This window comes from Chrysemys picta, chromosome 6, assembly GCF_011386835.1.
Source record: "Chrysemys picta bellii isolate R12L10 chromosome 6, ASM1138683v2, whole genome shotgun sequence".
NCBI classification, from domain to species: Eukaryota; Metazoa; Chordata; order Testudines; family Emydidae; genus Chrysemys; species Chrysemys picta.
The window spans coordinates 22,999,395-23,013,875 of record NC_088796.1 but is presented as its reverse complement, the minus strand read 5'-3'; the positions used below and the strand labels follow the sequence as shown (position 1 = coordinate 23,013,875).

The following is a 14,481-nucleotide window of genomic DNA, read 5'->3' as shown; positions in this document are numbered from 1 at the left end:
CTAAATCACCTCTTTGATTAGTCACATTTGAAATCATTGCTGACTGGGTTAAGGAGCAAATGAGGAAAATATGATACTGCATATGTAAATTAAACAGTATGTTTAATTAGATCCCTTTCTCCTCAGGCTTCATGTATCATGTGTACTAGATTATAAATTCTTCAGGGCAGGGATAGTCAGCGTATATGGCACTTAAAACAGGGCCTCTGAACATCTGCAATATCAATAAATTCCTCATGACTTCTGGGGCACCAGGCATTGGCCACTGCCGGTAGACAGGATACTGGGCTAGATGGACCTTTGGTCTGACCCAGTACGGCTGTTCTTATGACCTAGACAGCAAACAATATTAAGATATTCTGAAATTAAATGAATAGCAAAAACCAGTTATCTAAACATGTTGAAAAATACAATAGTTTAACATTAAATGGGAAAAATACAGCAGATTCAGTACTTGTACATTCAGTGATATACAGTCCCAAAACTGCAATTTTCATTAAGTCTCTATCCTTCTTCCTTGGATTAAAGCAATTTGAAAATCAGAGACACACACATGCACTGCCCCCAACATAAATTTCTTCAATGTAGTGTTAATTCATCCACTAACTGATAACAAAAATAAGGGGTGAGAACTTTTAATATAGGAGTGACCTTTATAAGCTCACTCCCAACTGTAATAAGAATATTGAAAGGGAAAGCATAAAAGTATCTTAAGTCGTCTATCAAAATTCCCTTCAGTTACATTGCATCTACACTACCACACCTCCTACTGAAAAGAAGCATCACTCTACTTCAGATCAGGATGCAGATAGCCAAGTGAAGTTCACTAAAATCATGATCTGCTGTATGCCAGCACCAAACATGCCCTTCCCAAAAGGCTAAAACAACTGTGCACATGTAAGCCACACGTGGCCTGATCAAGCAATATGGACAGAGCAGAACTGTTTTAGCCCACACTGAAACCTTGGCTAGGCCAGTTTTAACCCTGCTTGGTTCAATCTACACCAACTGTATTATAGCCTACCGGTAGTTTTAGCCATGCTTAAGCAGAATTGTCGAGCATGACTAAGAGCTCTATCAAGGCAGGGTAAGGGTTCTTGCCAATTAGAATAATCCCTGGATATCAGATAGTATGTTCAAAAACTATTTTAATCTAATGCAAAGCTTGAAAAGAGTAGATAAGTTAGGTTATTACTTCATCTGTTTAAGCTGGGACCTTTGAAATACAATCTTAATAAATCATATTCTGAGGTAAAAAATCTTACCATATGTATGTATACCATACTAAAAATCTAGTGTCTAAGAATAAAGGCTAATTATCTTTTCTAAGTCAAATGACCTGCAGAAGAATGAAAAGGAAGAATGTGGCTTGTGTCCAAGTGTTATTGTGGGATAATCACATAAGCTTGTTTAGTGTAATACTTCATGCAAGCAATGCCAAATACCTATGTACTTATCTACATAAGAATAATGTGGTGAATTTTCAAAAACAGTATTTAAGATTATCTACAAAAACTATTTTAATTATTATTTGGACTGAGTTGAAATCTCAAATATAAAAGTTACGAATATTTGCAATAAGGGCAAGGTTTGTTTTTTTTAATGTCGCCTGATTAACAGTTAATATGAACATATTTTAACTGAACTGAAACCAAAATTAAAGAAAAGGAGACTAAAAACTGTTAGCTGGAAGGCCACAAACAGCTATGCGTTATATAGTATTACTGGATTGGTTTTTATTTTACACTGTGTTGAAAGCAAATCATTCCTTTTTAATAAAGTATACACAAATAGCCTCACTTAGAATACACTTTTAATGCACATAAAAAAAAAGTATTCATCTTACAAATTGTTTTGCAATCCAAATATACAATAGCTTGGAAAACAAGTATTTTAGAAAACAAAAGCCAATGTGTAAAAAGACTGCTTAAAACAACTAAAACAGTAAGTTTCTGTATGGCTGTCTTTACAGTTTTCTTACTGCATCATCAATATCGGAAATCTGTTCCTTCAGCTGGCTCCACTGTTCTGGATTTAAAGAAATACCTGAAATGCATTAAAAACAAATCCTTAGTGCAGTATGAAAACTAAGATCAAGATTTTGTACAACTTTAACGATCTTTGAACCCAAAACAATCTTACTATGATGTCATCAATATTTTCATAACTAACAAACAATGTTAGCTGTAGTGCGTGTTAAATGAATAATTACATTAACTAAAATATCTGATTATTCACTGGAATATTTACATTTAACTTCAGGCTAAACAAGAGATTAGTCTGTTTATGTATTCTGTTTGGATGTGAAGATACAAACTGTAGTGCAGCATCTTTGCAGAAACCCATCCACAGGTGTTATGTGAATCACAAGAAGCTACAAATGTAGCTGTGGCCCTGATGGCAGGCTGCACTAAAACTCTGGATGAGCTGGAGAGGCCCAGGCTTCTTTCTTTAGTGTGATAAAAGCCATGTGTTTATGGATTGAGTTTGCACACACGTTCGTAGATTCAATGGCCAGACAAGACTATCATGATCAGCTGGCCTGACCTGTACAACAGGACCCAGTGAACTTTTGCAAAATTCCTAGAGCATAGATGTTTTCTAAAAAGCTAATCTTGATTTCAAAATGGTCAGTGATGGAGAATCCACTATGACCATTGATAAACTGTTCCAATGGTTAGTTACCTCCACTGTTAAAAATTTAAGACTTATCTCCAGTCTGAATTTGGCTAGCTTCAACTTCTAGACATTGGATTGTGTTACACCTTTCTCGGCTAGACTGAGGAGCCAATTATTAAATACTTGTTCCCCATTCCTTAAAGTTACCCCTTAATCTTCTTTGTAAAAAACTAAATTCTGTATGTTAAGCATGTAAACATTTTTGGAGCAGCACTGTGCTGCCCCGTTCTTCTCTCCCACCACACAGAATAGTATGACATTTATCTATATCTTCTCATGCACCAATCTTACTCTTGCCTCTACGCACGTTTCTTATACTTTAAACCCATTGTTTATTTAAGGATTTATTCAATTTTGTCTCCATTCATTCAAGGACCAATCTAAATGCACTTTGGGGAAACCTGTGACAGGACCCAAGGGAAACAGGATCAGGACTTTTTTGGTACCAAATATTTTTATTATTTGAGAATATTAAACATAAGTACTGCTGTTGTCAGCCACCTGTGAACATTAATCTAAAAGGGAAAAAAACTTTTCCTACATTCTTTCATGTTTTGGACACCAGCTACTCTGAACATGCTGTCACACATAGCTTCATAAATCAGTTTGTATATTTTCTGACTGAAAGGGCTTAATGCTGTTTGATATTTTCCAGTGCAAAAATCAAATATTCAGTTTCAGTAAAGTGTTCAAGATTCATTAAAAAAAAAAAAAAACACACCTGTCTTTTCTCAAAATTTGATAAAACTATCTCAAAATTCTTACCATAGTCACCAACTTCATTTCTAGATGAACAGATCAACAAAATATCAAGTATTCTAATCTAGCATACATTTTCAAAGTGTGCTGATTTCAGTCAAGGCAATTTAAATCAATAGCAGAAAGACAATACTGATTTTAAGATTAGATTTTAGTTTCGTTTCCGAAAGGAAGCATCACATAATTGATAACAGAGAAAACAGTCTATTGATGTAATATTAGTGTTGGCTACATAGCCTAAATATCACTTAATTTTTTTTTTAAGGTATGTCTACACTACATCCTATATCGGTAAAACTTATGCCACTCAGGGGTGTGAATATTCCACCTCCAAGCAACGTAAGTTACACCAACATAAGCATTCATGTGGACAGCGCTATGTCGGCAGAAGAGCTTCTCCCGCTGACACAGCTTATGCCACTCTTGGAGGTAGGTTTTTTATGGCGACAGGAAAGCTCTCTCCCTTTGGCACAGAGCATCTTCATCAGATGAGCTGCAGCTGTACTGGTACAGCTGCGTTGCTGCAGCACATATAGACATGGTCTTAGTAACATACATGGCTTGTTCCAGCAGCAACTTACTTTACCAAACTTCTTCAGAGAGTTTGTGGTAGTCAAATTTAGTGACTTAACATTTCTGATTTAGTCAACATTTGTTTAGTCATGCTGGATTTACAAAGGGGCTTATGGAGTTAGGCACTTTATTCCCACAGAATTTAAATGGGGTTTGCATGTTTAAGTAATTAGTAGGCTCCACTGAAAATCCTAGCCTGAAACTACAGTACAAGTAAATTTTGTTGGGATTACACCAAAACCAACATGTTAGAATATTACTGCTTGGCCTCTGCTTTCCCAATTGCTGAAGTAACAAAACCTCAATTGAAACCAAGCTCTAGTGTGATATGTACTAAACCAACAGTAGGTAATGACAAAACAAGTTTCTTTTTTCAGTTTTAGTAAACTGTGACTAAATAAATGAGAGAAACTGCACTGAGAAATTTTCTAGAAGTGTCTTCATCTGCCACCTGGATTAATTGTTCAAGATAGATTACCTACTTCCTTTACACATTATCAGTTTCTGAAATTAGAACAAACTAGTCAAGATTTAGATAATGTCGTTTGTACACCTGCAGTAGCTTCAACCCCAGGAGAAAAAAAAAGTTATTTTCTGAGCTCTACATCTGAGAGACTGGCCAGACATTTCCACCAGTCCACGGGTTTAACTTCGGAGTTCAGCAGCAAAACACACATTTTTGGGTGGTTCTCTTCCAGCTCTGAAAAATTATTATAATGTACATGTCATAGCAGCATTCATTTCATTTTTACTTTTAACATCTGTACTGGTACTTTAGATTGAAAATGCAGGAAAGAAAGTTGAATCAAGGAAGTGCTTTACATATCTACAATTTAATTTTGGGTACCGCTGACATTTTTTCTGATCCTTGTCAAAGCTTGAACCATCTCAAACTCTTCGGAAAAAGTTGTAAGAAAAATTAGCTCCTTATATGAACCAAGCAATCTTCAACTATGAACTGTTCATTGAGAATACCAATACTGACTACAAAGTACTCCATGGTTGTTTTGGATGATGAAAATGGATATTTCTTTGACTGTGCACCAAACAAGCGTTCTAACAAGTTCAGTTGTACTGCTGCTGCCAGATGCATCAGATGGTGGTAATGATGAAGCTAACAACAATGCAGAAAGTGGTCATTCATCTCACCTGTATAATTCTAAAATTAACTGCCTGAAAACTTCGTTGACACACAGATAAAGTTGCCCAGTGCTGCCTCGTGCCCTTCCAGAATGTGGAGAGAGTGGCTAAACTTAAACCTCTGAAAACCAGGAAATACAAAGTTAAGGTTGTGTTGCAGGGATGGTGTGTACCTTAACTCTGTCCCTCTCCAGCTGGCAACAGACACTAGGAACGGCTCAGTAAAAATGGTGCCATAAGACACAAGGAAAGATTATGAGAAAGTGCCATTGTTTGTGTTGTGTTCCAGATCTGAATTGCACCACCACTATAAAATATAAATTGGAATAGTCATTGCATTCCAAACTCCTATTTTCACCTCAACTAACATTTTGGAATTAAACTTCTCATGCCTAGTCCCAACCTAAGAGGGTTAAACAGACGTTGATAGTTTATCTGTACTCAGATAATTCAAAGCAGTTAGTTTTTAAAACTTCAAACTTTCAATGGATTTAGTCTGAACTGAGGATTAATAGTAGAACGTTTCAAGAAATTTAGTTAAAAAAAACTGAAAAATTATGTATGGTGTTTTGCTCAAATGATGTTTATACCAGCAGTATAGTAGTTTGTGCTTGTGGTTGGTGTTTTACTCCATTGCCTAAGCTAGTTCATACAGAATGTCTGTGTCAAGTTCAAAACTCAGCAGTACAAGGCTGTCAAATCAATATGGATACCTGGACATCTCCATTATATTATGGATGCTCCACTGCACTGCCACCTTTGATATTCTCTCATGGTCCAGTCCCATACCCACTGTAGTCAATGGGAGCCTTTCCCTAAACACGGACAGGCACTGAATGGAGCCTTTAATGACAAACTTCTAACCTTCAAACACTTAAAATTCTCATTCAGATGACACGAAATTTCTCTGCTTCTTGTTATAACCCCCACAGGAAAATAACCCAGCAATATTTAACTTTGTTTTTAAATATTTTTCTAAAATGTAATAAAAACACTAACATTACTCACCAAAAGATCCAGAATATTCAGACTGACAGAGAAACAGTATCTTCAATGTCATCCTTGGCATGGGTAGCACACTTTTCAAAATGTTCTTTCATTCCTGCTACCAAGCCCTGCATTGTCTTTGTTACGCTTATACAGCATGTGATCCTTTCTTAATACTTCCAAATGATACAGGAATCTCTTCAAAAATATTCCCATATGGGACTTTTGCATCTTGGAGACACGGTAGGTTCCCCCAAAAAATGTTTAGTACTATAACTTACTGGTATAACACTGTAAAAATTAAACAAAATTTTTCTGCAAAATTTGTATCACAGCAGTTGTGTTTCCACTTTAGTGTTCTCAACTGAACCCTGTTCAGCTCCAAAACTGATAATAGGTTATCATGCAGTTTATTATCTCATGCAATGGTAACTTAAAACTACCTGAGGGAAATAAGAAGTGCTAAGATATTAGAGAAAACGCAACAATTATTCAGTAGTCCAGGTTACAGAATTTTTTTTAATACTTTTCCCATCTATAGTTTCTAAAGAGATAAAATGCAGGCTTGTTTTGATTAATGCTATTTAGACATGGTGCCTAACTTCAATCCACTGCAACACAAACTTTTTTCATTTTAAATTATAAAAATTTAAAGCATAACTTTCAGGCAGATAGTTGTAAATTCAGGTTTAAATTTGCTTTAATTTGTTTAAAAATGGTCTTTTTATTTTTAAGTTACGGGGTTTTATACCCTGTTCTAAAACTGTGGACCATATCCTCATTGCCAAGGAACCAAAATAGACTTTTAGGAGTGGGAGAAGAAAAGGAAAAGGACCAGAACTGCAGCATGTGCCTAGATTCCCCCTCCCCCCCCGCCAATATTAACGCTTTCCCATTAAGACATCTTCTAAGTAACTCTAAAATATGTTATCAGGTAAGAAGAAAGTAGAATCAAGGCACATTAAAATTTTGTATTAGAATCAAGAATGGCCTCATTATTTAGCTGTGAACCATATGAATCTTCAAGTTAAACAATTATCCACTTTCCTCAATAAAGCTAAGCTAAATATATTTTAATGCTATGCAATCAATGACACAAAATAGAAGTTCACCTTTTCTGCCAGGTTTCATTTCACCTTCTTGATCCATCCAGTATTCTCTAATATCAATTAGGACTTTCCCTTTAAAGTCACGAACACTGACATACCTCATTTTACCAATCTGCCAATAAAACAAATCAGAAGAATAATACATTTTACACAGAACAGGATTATTCATTTTTCTAATCAGCATTAAATACTTTGACATGAGGCACTGCATATTGCTGCAGCTTATTTTAGATTTAAGTAGAAATGATTGGATTAAGTATTTTCCCGAAGTAGCATATCAGGACTAATAAGTGATGACAGCATTAATGGATGAAGGACTTAACACATTAAGAGAATTCAACATTATTTCCTGGAAAAATGGGTGTCCTCAAAAGAAAATTCATGTGTACGTAAAAGCTGAATGCCTAATAAATATTGCCAACTTAAATTACTGATTCTTTCAGAAAAAAATCCTGCTTCCTTGTGCAAAATTTTTTAATGAAACTAGAAAATGCTAGAGAAGACAATACATTCAAATTTGTTTTCAAGCTATGAGACTAATGAAGATGATAGAAGAGCGATCACCTCCTCCCGCTCTAAATCGGAGTTCATTTCAATGCTTCCAGAAACAAAGATCTGCATGGGTTAAACAAACAAAAATCCTTGAAGTTCTGAATGTACTGGAAAAATTAATGTGGTGGAGGCCACAAGCTCCAAACACACACAGATTGTCTAATGCTTAGCTCAAGGCTAAATCCTCACAGAATTAGAGAATTGGATATCACAACCAAATTAAATCCTAGGTGGCACAAGAAAGCAGATTTCACATCTATATATGGCAAGCAACTGTCTGGTTTTCTCAGATTAACTGCACCTGACAGCACCATTAGAATTTCCAGAAGTCACCCTCTCACTGTGAAAAACCCCTATGAAGCACTGTATTGGTTCCACTGTTTTCAGACACCAAATTACATTAAAAGAAGCTTAAAAGCACAAACACTTCAATATTGCTTTTCCAGGTAAGCAATTGCTTTACTTGCCATAGGAATTTAAGTAATAAAGAATGGGAGGGAACAGTACTTTACCCTACATTTAAGAACTCCCTGCCTATAGGTGCCAAATTCTGAAGTATGTTACAAGTTTGAAAGCAATGTAAAATAAGTGAAAAGCATTCCAAGATGGGAGACTTTCATTCAACACAAAAAGTAAAAACATATTTTACTGGTTTTCCTATTAATCTTCATATTTAATTTCAGCACCGGTATGCCACTGACATTGCTAACAGACAAAAGTAAGTCCGAACCAGAATCCCAATCTTTGGAAGTGTTCTGATTCAAGTCAGATTCTGGATACATCACAGTGTGCTCTATTTTTAAATATAAGGCAGACTGAAGAGCTAATGCGGAGTACTAAAGTTCAAGCCCAACTCTCACTTGCTTTGTCCCCCACCCCAAGCTACTCCCTTTGCCAGCACTCATGCCCTATGTTTAGACTTCTTTTCAGGCCCTTTCACCAAATTCTTCAAAAGCTCCTCCCTCACTCCTTGAGTGGAAAAACCCAGTCCCTTTCTTACTGTCTTAATGCAGGCATTCTCCTCTCCCCAATCTTTCTTGCAATGAGGAAGAGAAAACTGAATCGTTATATTCCTGCTCCTTTCTCAGCACACTGACTGATGTAAGGCTTACAACTCCCAGATATCCTCAGGAATCCCCCTGAATGCCTCATTGCAGAAATAGGATAGTATTGAACCCTGGGCCTGTCTTAAAGAGGCCAGCACACTCTGTTGCAAATACCACTAGCAGTTGTCCATGAAGATCTGTTTCAATCTTCTCTGATATTCTGTTAGTAAAAACTGAACCACAGAATAAAGAAGCACATATAAACTGAAGGACAAACTTATCCTGAGACCCTGTCTGGTACAGTGAGAGCTCTGACAGCTGCTCTTGGTCTAGTTGGGTAGACAAGAGGAGAAGCCATACTGATTTCTGGGAACCTCTTGTCAAAGTGCCCTGATTAAAAGCATTCCCATATAGCTCTGGTTTTGAACTAACATTTACAGCCTAATCATAGGCCTATTAATAATAGAGTCTACAATAGAAATGCCAAACTCTCAAAAAATGACACTATAAACCAAGACAAAATACTGGGAACAAGTGATACAATCAATGAACCAAAGTTAGAATTGAATGGCATAGCATGGATTATTTTACTCTACCAAATCTCATCATTGTTTTTTCTGGGTATCTCACTTTCACTCTAACATTGTAACCATATTTAGCCAAAAGATGACAAGAGATTGAATGCTATACTATACCTGGATAAAAAACCAAAGCATTCAAAGTTCTCTTCATAAAGATTACAGAATACAAACTATAACATGCTTCCTCAGGAACCCTTCAATCAACAGCCTCTAGAAGTAGCATTATCAATATTACCTGGAACATATTCTCATCTCTGTTGCTGCTTTGTTTAGAGGAAGCTGCACCTTTAGAACTTTCACCGGTCTTTTGTTTCTTTACAGGCTTTTCTGGAGCTGCTTGCTTTTTCCTCTTTGCCTTTAAACCAAAAATACAAAGGCACATCCCATTTTATTAGTTATTAAAAGAAGAAATTAGAGGCTGCAAAGAACTATTCTATTATGTAGTTCATCTCACTACCAATACAAGACTTTAATGTATTTGGGGTGGGATTTTCAGAAGTGCTTTAAGATGTCCTAATTCTGCTCCTACTGAAGTCAATGGTAAAACTCTCATTGGACTCCAAGAGGAACATATTTAGGAGAATAAGCACTTTTGTAAACTCTATCTTTTGGAACCCAAAGAAGATCCAAATAAAATTGAGGTGGACAGTACATCTTCTTTTTATACACACTCACCTTGCATTTTTTACATCTCCCCAATTCAAGGGAAAAGGGAAGGAGAGAAAGAATGTTCCTATCTCTCTTTTATTCTGACTTTACCATTTTGTTACTAATTTACATACAGCACTCCAAGATCTTCATGCTTCCACACTTTTAGGCCTTGGCTACACTCGCGGATTCACAGTGCTGCTGCGGCAGCGCTGTGAAGCGCAAGTGTAGTCGTGCTGCCAGCGCTGCGAGAGCTCTCTCGCAGTGCTGCAAGTACTCCACCTCTCCGAGGAGAATAGCGTGCAGCGCTGCAGGCGCTGATTACACTGGCGCTTTACAGCGCTACACTCGGGGGGGGGGGTGTTTTTTCACACCCCTGAGCGCAGCAAGTGCAGCGCTGTGAATTGCCAGTGTAGCCAAGGCCATAGTATCTGCAGTGAACTACAGAATATACATAACAAAAATAATACTGTTTTGGCCTATCTACAGAAAACTCAGCCAGCACTTCAAATGCAGAATGCTCACTACAATCATTGTAGCCCAGCGTGTATATCAACTCTTGATGGGCTTGAGAAGCTAAACAATCATGTTTAGCAACATCAGCTTTCACAGCTGTTTAGGAGGAAAAGAAATGTTAACAGAGCAAAGGAACTAAAATGGTTTAGTATTCTTGCTCTCACCACAGATCTACAGAACTACAAGAACCTTGTGGTTAGTTAGATGCCACAAGTGAAATAACAAATGATACAAAGCCAATCAATCTTAAAACAAAAAATAGATTCATTCCATATTAAGAAGCATCTCACCTTCCCACCACTGATCCCAGTTTTAACAAAAGAGCTAGGCAACACAAATAGCATGGCGTACATATTCCATCAGAATTGAATTGCCTCCTAATCAAATCCAGAAGTTTGTTTGGTGTTTTGTTTTTTAATTACTAGACTAAAATGCAGTAAACAATTGTGTCCAATATTCACCTTTTTGTCAACTTCACTATCTGAATCACTGGCAGATGAGCTTGAAGACACAAGTTCCTTTGATTTAGGCATTCTGGAGAGAAGAAAGATATTGTGAAAATACCATACTGGAACCACTGCCCTTTATGACTGGAATGCACACCCCAAACCCCTTTGCTAAGCCTCTTCTCTCATCTTATTCAAATATCTCCTATTTGAAGTCAACAGGAAGTGGCAGGAAACTTCAATGTAGGTCTATCTGAGCAACGTGGAATCTCATTATCACCCTAGTCCTTCATCTCCCTTTCCTTTGATCCATTCCCTTCATTTGTGTACTGTCTTACTTATTTTGAAACTTCTTCGGGACAAGGACTCAGGGCAGGTCTACACTTAAACCGCTGCATCAGCAGCAGCTGCACCACTGCAGCGCTTCATTGAAAACACTACTACACTGAAGGGAGAGCTTCTCCTGTCAGTGTAGTTAATCCACTTCTGCAAGAGGCAGTAGCTATGTCAATGGAAGAAGCCCTCCCGTTGACACAGCGCTGTCTACACCAGGGATTAGTTCGGTATAACTACATTGCTGTGGGGTGTGGATTGTTCAGACCCTTGAGGGACGTAGTTATACTGATGTACGTTTATAGCGTAGACCTGGCCTCCGTTTTTACTTGATTTGTGATACACTTAACACATTTTGGAGTGCACAAAATAGTAATAAACTGCTCAGTCTAAGGGGGGTGTCGATTTAAGATACGCAAATTCAGCTACGCTGTATTCGGCGTATCCTATTCAACTTTCCCTACTGTGAGGACGGCGGCAAATCGACCGCCGCGGCTCCGCCGTCGACAGCACTTACTCCTCCTGACGAGGTGGGAGTAAGCGCGTCGATTTGGGGATCGATTTATCCGTCTAGATGAGACTTGATAAATCGACGCCCCAAGAGATCAATTTCTACCCGCCGATCTGGGCGGCTAGTGTAGACTAGCCCTGAGTTACTAGGTATTTAATTTATTAACAAAACAAACTGAAGTTTTCAATTAATGTCACAAAACATATGGGTACAGCATTATCTAGCAAATGACTCCCTTCACTCTTATGTATTGTTATTTTGTCTACTTTGATTTCCAGGTCACAGAATGACAAGTACTGGTAAACAGATACAGAACCATCATTATAAACTTTTCTACCTATGTTTCAAGAAATTAAAAGAAAATATGGTGTTGCGGTTAAACCACATTTAGGTGAGAATATCTAAAATTGTATTCTCAGTTCTGCCACATATTGCCTAGGTGATCTCAGGCAAACCACTTACGGCCCAAATTTCATCAGTTAGGCATGCATGGAAATCCGTATCTTTTTGAAGGCATACTGCCAGATGCGTATACTCTGCAAACCTATCGATATAGTATGTGAACATCCAGTATTCCATGTAAAGAAGAGGCACAGGAAGGATTCTAATTAATTGCTTTTAATACCTTCCCAGCTTTTGAAAGAACAAAGCAGAAAAGTATGTTATAAAGGGGAATAGTTTGTAAGGAAGGAACTATAGTGGGAGATTGGGGAGTATGTGGACTACTGGTTTATGTCAAGTAAGGGGAGGATGACTATCAGGGCAATAACATAGTACAAGGTAGTGTTTTAGGATGAAGGCACAATAATATACGGCATGGATAGCCAAACTGGCTCATGAGCAGCATGGGGCTCTTTTACAGTTAAAAAGTGTGGCTCATGGAGCCCCCCACTCGCCACCTACCAGACTTGGTGGGGGGCGAGGAGGCTCAGGACCTCTGCCTTACAGCAGGGTGGTGGGGTAGGGGCTTCTATCCAATGGGGAGGGGACCTCAGGGCTTCAACCCCATGCGGCAGGCCTGTCCTGGCTTTCGAACTTCTAAAGGTTGTCTTCTGTGGCTCAGGGGGTCAATAAGTTTGGCCACCCCGACATATGGAATGAATACATGTGGGGAAAGAACAGTGTCAGGTGAAAAAGCAGCCAACATGAGGGGAAATGGAACACAGGTGAGGAGGAGAAGGGAGAATAGGAAATTGGAATGTGCTGGGGGTTACAAAAGGGATGAGAGAGGAAAAAAAAAAAACGGTCTGCCATGTTATAGGGTTGGAAATGTGTTGAAGAGGGGCAGGATCCACTATGTGGGTGGGGAACAGGATGAAAGAAGGTAGGCCACTGAGTCTGATACAGTGTGCAGGCAACAGTACAGAATTTTTTTAAGTGTGTGGGGGGGGGGGGAATAGCAAAAGGTGCATGAAGGGAAGGAGGAATGGGCACCAAGAATGAGAATGGGGTGAGGGGGATAGAGAACCAATTGGGAATAATATAGGGGATGGGTTCAGATTAGGGAGAGACCATATGGAGTAACAGGGCAATGGGGATCGAATGGGTCACTCAGAGGCAAGGTTATCTAGTATATAGGGATAGAATGCAGGTCACGAGGTGGGAGTGGATGTGGGGCACCCAGAGGAAAATGGCGTGGAGGGGAGTCACTGAAAGGGGAATGGAGGGAGATGAGACTGGACAGGTCACTGAGTAGAGAATGGGGGACAGCCTACAAACACAGCAGAGAAAGGGGGGAGACGGTAATCAGCCGCCATTTTCTCCCTCGTTCAGACGCTCCCCTCCCCCCAATGACTAGAGAATGGGGCAAAGACGGGAGGGGTTAAGCAAGGGAGACGCGACACCGAATCACTGAGGGCGGACGGGGTGAGGGACGGGGGCGGCTCGCGGCGTGGGGGGCGGCCGTCATGTCATGGAGTGGAGAACGGGAGTGGGTCGCGCAGTGGGGGATGGGGGTAGGCGGTTCCCCGCCGCCATTTTCTCCCTCGTTCGGATGAGCTTTCTTTGCCCCCCAAACATGGCAGCGTCTCCTGACGCAGCGCTCCTCCCGCCCCCCCGGTGACCGGGGGAAGGTCTTCCTACCCCACGGCACTGGGCAGAGCAGGAGCTCGGCGGGAATCCCGCGGGCCGAGCCTTCCCCAGCGTTCGAGACGCGGCGGCTCATCCTCCCGCCTGGTCCGAGCGCGGAGCTGCCAGACCACCCCTCCCCCGGCACGACAGGCCCTGAGCTGGGAGGAGGGGGATAGAAGATGGCGGCGGGTGCAGGCGCGCGCCCCCCCGGGGGGGGGGGGAGGGGGCGCGAGAGCGATGCGATACTCACGTCCCGCTCACTCTCGTGCTGCTCTCTTCTCCGAAGCACACCACCACTAAGAGAAGCGGAAATGTCGCAACCGGCAAGCCCCACCCGCCTGCCTGCGTCATTGCGTCACGTAGGGTACTCGGGAGGCGGGGGTGTTTAAAGAGGAAGGAAGCGTCTCTTTATTCCAAGCCACGAGGCGCCATGGGCGGCCCTGTGCTGCCCTCCCCGGCCCAGAAGGGACCAAGCCCAGAGAACGGGCAGGAAGCTGAAACCTATTCACCCCCTTCAGCTGGGGGGGGGAG

General features: G+C 40.0%; 1 protein-coding gene across 5 annotated transcripts; it reads right to left on the bottom strand.

Moving 5' to 3' along the window:
• Positions 1–1,795: 1,795 nt before the first annotated feature.
• On the bottom strand, positions 1,796–14,344 carry SUB1 (SUB1 regulator of transcription). Of its 5 annotated transcripts, none has more exons than XR_006176844.2 (6): positions 14,201–14,344; positions 11,052–11,124; positions 9,662–9,781; positions 7,251–7,359; positions 6,160–6,429; positions 1,796–2,046 (listed from the first exon to the last, which is right to left on the bottom strand). XR_006176844.2 is itself a non-coding variant. In XM_005303836.4 (5 exons), exons 1-5 carry the CDS (start codon positions 14,299–14,301, stop codon positions 1,967–1,969), a joined length of 483 nt encoding a protein of 160 aa, XP_005303893.2. In that variant the 5' UTR covers positions 14,302–14,342; the 3' UTR covers positions 1,796–1,966. The 5 variants fall into 5 exon arrangements, 3 of the variants coding, with proteins under 3 accessions (XP_005303893.2, XP_005303894.1, XP_005303895.1); XR_010602132.1 differs by lacking the exon at positions 1,796–2,046 and adding an exon at positions 3,384–5,272; XM_005303836.4 differs by lacking the exon at positions 6,160–6,429 and having other exon boundaries at positions 14,201–14,342.
• Positions 14,345–14,481: the final 137 nt, after the last annotated feature.

Excerpts from the sequence above, each read along its gene's own strand:
- SUB1 (XM_005303836.4), bottom strand. The coding sequence starts at position 14,301 with ATGACGCAGGCAGGCGGGTGGGGCTTGCCGGTTGCGACATTTCCGCTT. Across the intron at positions 11,125-14,200 it reads AGCACGAGAGTGAGCGGGAC|AATGCCTAAATCAAAGGAAC; the intron begins GTGAGTATCGCA and ends TCTTCTCTCCAG. Across the intron at positions 9,782-11,051 it reads ATAGTGAAGTTGACAAAAAG|GCAAAGAGGAAAAAGCAAGC; the intron begins GTGAATATTGGA and ends TTTGGTTTAAAG.